This window comes from Osmerus mordax, chromosome 11, assembly GCF_038355195.1.
Source record: "Osmerus mordax isolate fOsmMor3 chromosome 11, fOsmMor3.pri, whole genome shotgun sequence".
In the NCBI taxonomy this organism is placed as follows: Eukaryota; Metazoa; Chordata; class Actinopteri; order Osmeriformes; family Osmeridae; genus Osmerus; species Osmerus mordax.
Window position 1 is genome coordinate 16,511,727 of NC_090060.1, and position 5,128 is coordinate 16,516,854.

Below are 5,128 nucleotides of genomic sequence, written 5' to 3' on the forward strand. Positions count from 1 at the left end.
CACAGGCCCCGACGTCATCGTCACCAACAGCAACAACAGCAACAGCAACAACAACGACAGTGCAACCAACGGCAACCTTGACGTCGACCCGATCGGTCCTGCCCACCAGAGGGCGATGTGTGTCGTGGCAACGCTTATACAAGTAAATTACACAGTGCTGCCGTTCTCCATAGAAGGACACATACAAATCCAATGCATACAATGTAAACAGGCCATGGGGATCTGTATAAGTATGACATTGTAGGCACGTTTAGTTTATGTGTGTAACTTCCTGATAAAAATGCCCGTTATGAAACTCACCTAACACCGTCTGAAATCATGAAAACATCACTTAGCATCTTCTTCATGGTGTTTTCGGATCCTTTTTTAATGGAAGTTAACCTGAGGTGACCTTTGACCCAGGCGGCAGCATGCACGGTGTGGCTCATCATCCTCCCGCCGCACCCGGTGAAGAACACCGCGGCACAGAACGTCAAGATCATCCTGGAGTGTGACGAAGGCTCCATCGTGTTCATCTGCTGCATCTTCGCCTACGACATCCTTCTGGCGCTGATCGCCTTCGTCTTCGCCTTCGTGGCCCGGAAACTGGAAGACCACTTCAGGTAGCTACCTAGCTAGCCGAGCTAGCCTTCGGTAGATCGAACCGTTGACCCACTGTCACAGCTAGAATGTCTGTTAGCAGGCGAGAAGTTAAGGTAACATTTAGCAGTTAGTCGACAAAGCTGTGTTATAGGGGTCGGAATCTTTTGGTACCTCACGATTCGATTTGAATCGATTCTTGGGGTCACGATTCGATTAAGAATCGATTCACGATTTCTCCGAAAAAAAAATAAATAAACAACATGAAAAGAAATCGATCGCTAGCAGACTGAATCACGATTGAAATGTGAATCGATTTTTTCCCCCACCCCTACTGTGTTAGCATGCTAGTATTGTTCTGTACAGGTGTATCCTGTATTATTTGAACACTACAACAATAACTAGCAACCTACGCCAAACTTAACCTTTAGATTAGTGAGTTCTAAATATTTTCGACGGTCCCCAATAGCGTATTATTTTCCTGAAACGGTAGCTAGCTAGCAACTCCAAACTTAAGGGTATAAAAACAATCCCTCACCTCTGATTTCAGTGAGGCCAAGGGCATTACGTTCGGGATGCTGGTTTTCTTTATCGTGTGGATCTCCTTCGTGCCTGCCTACCTCAGCACGCGAGGCAAGTTCATGGTGGCCGTCCAGATCTTCGCCATCCTGGCCTCCAGCTTCGGTCTGCTAGCTTGCATCTTCCTGCCCAAGGTCTATGTTCTGCTGGTGAAGCCCGAGCGCAACACGGAGGAAATGATTCGTCCTCGCGTCAAGATACGGGACGGCTCCTCCACTGGTACCTCCGCGTCGCTGACCACCACCGCTACGGAGATGAACGCCACCACCATGTCTGCAGTGGCCCTGGATGACTAGGGTTAGGATAACGGCACGCACGTTCATATATATATATCAAGGACTCACACTTGGTTTTTGTTTGTTTTGTTTGTTTCATACCAGTTTTGTTTGTTTCATACCAGTGGGCAGAGTGCAAATTATACAATGACAATCGGGGGGATAAAAAATAAAAAATAATAACAATCGGGGCGTCAACTTCTTCTCCAGGGCGTAAAGTCATATTTACGATTGTCAGGTAAGAACGATATATAAATGTATCGACCCAACCGACCTGTTGTTTTTACCTCTTTTGGGTCAAACCCCCCCCAAGCTCCACCTGTAATTCGCACCCTGCCAGTGGGAGTAACCTTCAGTTCTCAGGAAGTAAACTACATTTACATACATCCTTAGCTGCGGTATGTACTGTTAAGCAAAATGTATCTACAATTTCTAAGAAAATAACTAAAGTTTTCTTAGGATAGCAATAAATATTTTGTCAATTAATAAACATTTTTTGATTGATCAGACTAGTAGTCAGTTGAAAGTGATTGATAGGGTAGGTAACTTGGGGGGAAAGTCTTAGTTCTGTGTTCATCCTTTGGAAAGCTACTGTCGATTTCATGTGCCTTCCCATCTTAGTTCTAGAACCATCTTTCTGTATAACAGGTGAAAATGTAAGTTAACCACACTGTGAATGTCTTCATAGAAAATAAACATTTATTGGATTCTCAGATATCACCATTGTTTGTTTGTTTCTTCTTCAACTGCTACTAGAATGTTAATAGAAATTTCAAGAAAAAAAAAAAAGTGTGATTAAAAAATTCAGGTTCCTCAAATTCGAACAGTAAAATTCAGATCCCAAAAATTCCAACCAAACGTTTGAGTGAAAATATTTGAATTGCAACATCTGGGATGTAGCCTAGTTACGTTAGTTCTCACAAAACGCCGTTTTGAAGGAGGAGTTCGGGTGATATTCCCTATATGACAATCGACAATGTACATAGGAGTTTTTTTTCATTTTCATTTTGTCATTGATCCAAACACAGTAGGTAACTCATTTTGTTACTCACTAATAGTCGCAAATAACTTTATTGTTGAGATGTTTTACAGAACTGGACAACTCTGAGCCTTGTTAGACAGAATAGTCTCTGTTTGCTTTCACTTTGTTTACATGTTCGTGATCGGACAAAGACGTTGATTGTACCTGCTGTTGCGACTCCATCTTGAAATGGATGACATCAAGAGAACCACGGGGATCGTAGCTTTCCAACGGTATAGGGCATGTACAGCAGTCTAAAAATATTTTTATAGAGGGGGGGGGGGGGGGGGGGGGGGGCGGTTTAGTACTAAACAATCCTACGGCCCTCCAGCGGGCTGTAAGAGGTTACAGGTAATGAGACAGAAAATCTTTTCTTTCTCTCACACTCTCTCTCAGTCTCTCTCACTGTCTTTCTCATTCTTTACCTTGCTCTCTCTCTCTTTTCCTCTTGTCTTTCTCTCTCCTCACTTCACCTGTTTCAACTTTACACACCATGGAAAGTTGTCTAGGCATGCAGCTGTGTGTTTGTATATATGAGTGTGGACATGCATGGCACCACTTTCCACGAATCGGAGATGGTCGTAATTGTAATGGTCGACCTGGATCTGCCATAAATTCTGTTGTTGACAGATCAGTGATGGAATGTGCCAGTAGAATTTACAGAGGTCAACTGGTGAGCTGAACTGGATCAATGACTCTAAATCTATTTCTGAGCATCTACCACACTCAATGCATTGTTTGTGTGTGTGTGTGTGTGTGTCTGTTTAGGTCTGTTTTTCAGACACATTGGAACATTGTGATCTGTGGACCTGTACACAGACACGGCTGCTTGACACAAGATAATGTGTGTGTGTGTGTGTGTGTGTGTCTGTGTGTGTGTCTGTGTGTGTGCGTGTGTGTGTGTGTGCGCATGTTTGTGTGTGTGTATGCGATGACTTAGCATCTGCTTACAATCTGAATGTAAACTATAATGTGAAGCATGCCAGTCACGCCTCACACATCGACAGAATCACACCTTCAAGGATCTGTTTCAGTGTGTGTGTGTGTGTGTGTGTGTGTGTGTGTGTGTGTGTGTGTGTGTGTGTGTGAATATGATCTCCGTCGTGACATCAGCAAAGTGTTTGCAGACAGGTCATAAATCACCCAGGCTACTGATGCTGCTCAGTCTCCTATTATCAGATAGGTTGGACGAAGATGTTACAATCATCTAAAATCTTTACTTCAATTTCCTGCGTTGTCAAAACTCCCTCCAGCGCTTTTGAAACGCAAAAAAACGTGTCATCCCCACGCGTGGCGCAAACTTCCTCTCCACACAGGAAGTTGCTTCCTGACTGTCCATGCTTAAATCCCTAAATGGACCTCTGGATGATTGATAATCACATAAGACACAGTGACACATTGTAAATCTGTCTGGGAGATGCGGCCATCAAACAGGCAAACACACACACTGGGGACACACACACACGGACACACACACACACATTGACACACACACACACACGGACACACACACACATTGACACACACACACACACATTGACACACACACACACACACTGACACAGCACTGTTTACCGACTTTACGACTTCTGAATCCCTAATGAAAGTAGAGGAAGAGAACAGATAAACACTTAATCGCTTAGCAACAGACACTCAAGTGACGCAGTGTTGTCAAGGTGATCGCTGAGATGAGATTGACTGCTCTGCCCTTGTAATTAATCACTGTAGCAGCTGTGTTTGGGTGAGCTCACTTATGCGTCCTTCAACAACTTCAGTCCAAAACTTTGTCTGACCTCTTTGTGTGTTTGTGTTTAGTGCAGGTCTCTCCTACATTCCCTCTACATCATCTGGCTAATAGAGGAGAGTAGTGGCTATCTGACATCCACCCTGCTTTAACTTCACCTGACAGCTTCTTTTGTCCAGCTTGTCAATAATATTGCTGTCAACCACTGGATGACACTTGGACGAGGACAGCCCTATTTAGCGTTCTTATGTCGAAACACATAATTCGTTGTTTTGATTCTAATGTATCTTACAGAACAAGTCAGTCATTTAAAAGAGTATTGTGTTATCTGCAGGGACCGTGTCCAGTGACAGCATCAGGGTGTTGAGGGGCTCTGGTTCTGGCTGCTTTTCTCCCTGTAGAGTTTGAGTTTGGGAAGAACGTTTTTGCACTTCTCTAACCCACACATGTACACACACACACACACGTTCACACACACACACAGTCCCTCAGTTGTAGCTGTCATTACCCCCTGTTCATTACGTAAAGCCTGCGGGTGTTAAACCAAGTTTCAGATGTATGTCCAACTTTAGGAAATGAATCTGATTGGAGTAAGGGAGCTGCACTTGGTAAACAAGTAAAATAAAGTAGAACATTGATTTTAGGGCGCAACCACAGACATTGAACATGATTGAAATTGTATTTGTATGTGTGCACCAACCAATACACCACCAATACAATACAACCTATACACCACCATCAGTCTGGGGGGATATAGAGTATCACCTTGGTGTGTGTATGTGTGTGTGAGAGAATGTGAGTGTGTATGTGTGTATGTCTAACCGCTCTCAATTCATTTGAGTGCGACCCCTTCTTCTGCTTTCCTCCTTGGTCTCTCATTCATCCTCTCCCTCCCTCCTCTCTTCATCCTCTCCCTCCCTCCTCTCTTCA

At 43.9% G+C, this 5,128-nt stretch overlaps 1 protein-coding gene across 1 annotated transcript in view; it reads left to right on the top strand.

The window, feature by feature from the left end:
• Nucleotides 1-1,529, top strand: part of vmn2r1 (vomeronasal 2, receptor 1) — a 7,064-nt gene extending 5,535 nt beyond the window's left edge. Inside the window, exons 12-14 of the mRNA XM_067246839.1 lie at nucleotides 1-142; nucleotides 403-602; nucleotides 1,130-1,529. The exon at nucleotides 1-142 is cut by the window's left edge and continues 124 nt beyond it. Of these exons, the coding sequence (XP_067102940.1) occupies nucleotides 1-142; nucleotides 403-602; nucleotides 1,130-1,454 (667 nt within the window). The 3' untranslated portion in view covers nucleotides 1,455-1,529. The remainder of the gene's footprint in view (nucleotides 143-402; nucleotides 603-1,129) is intronic.
• The last annotated feature ends 3,599 nt before the right edge of the window (nucleotides 1,530-5,128 follow it).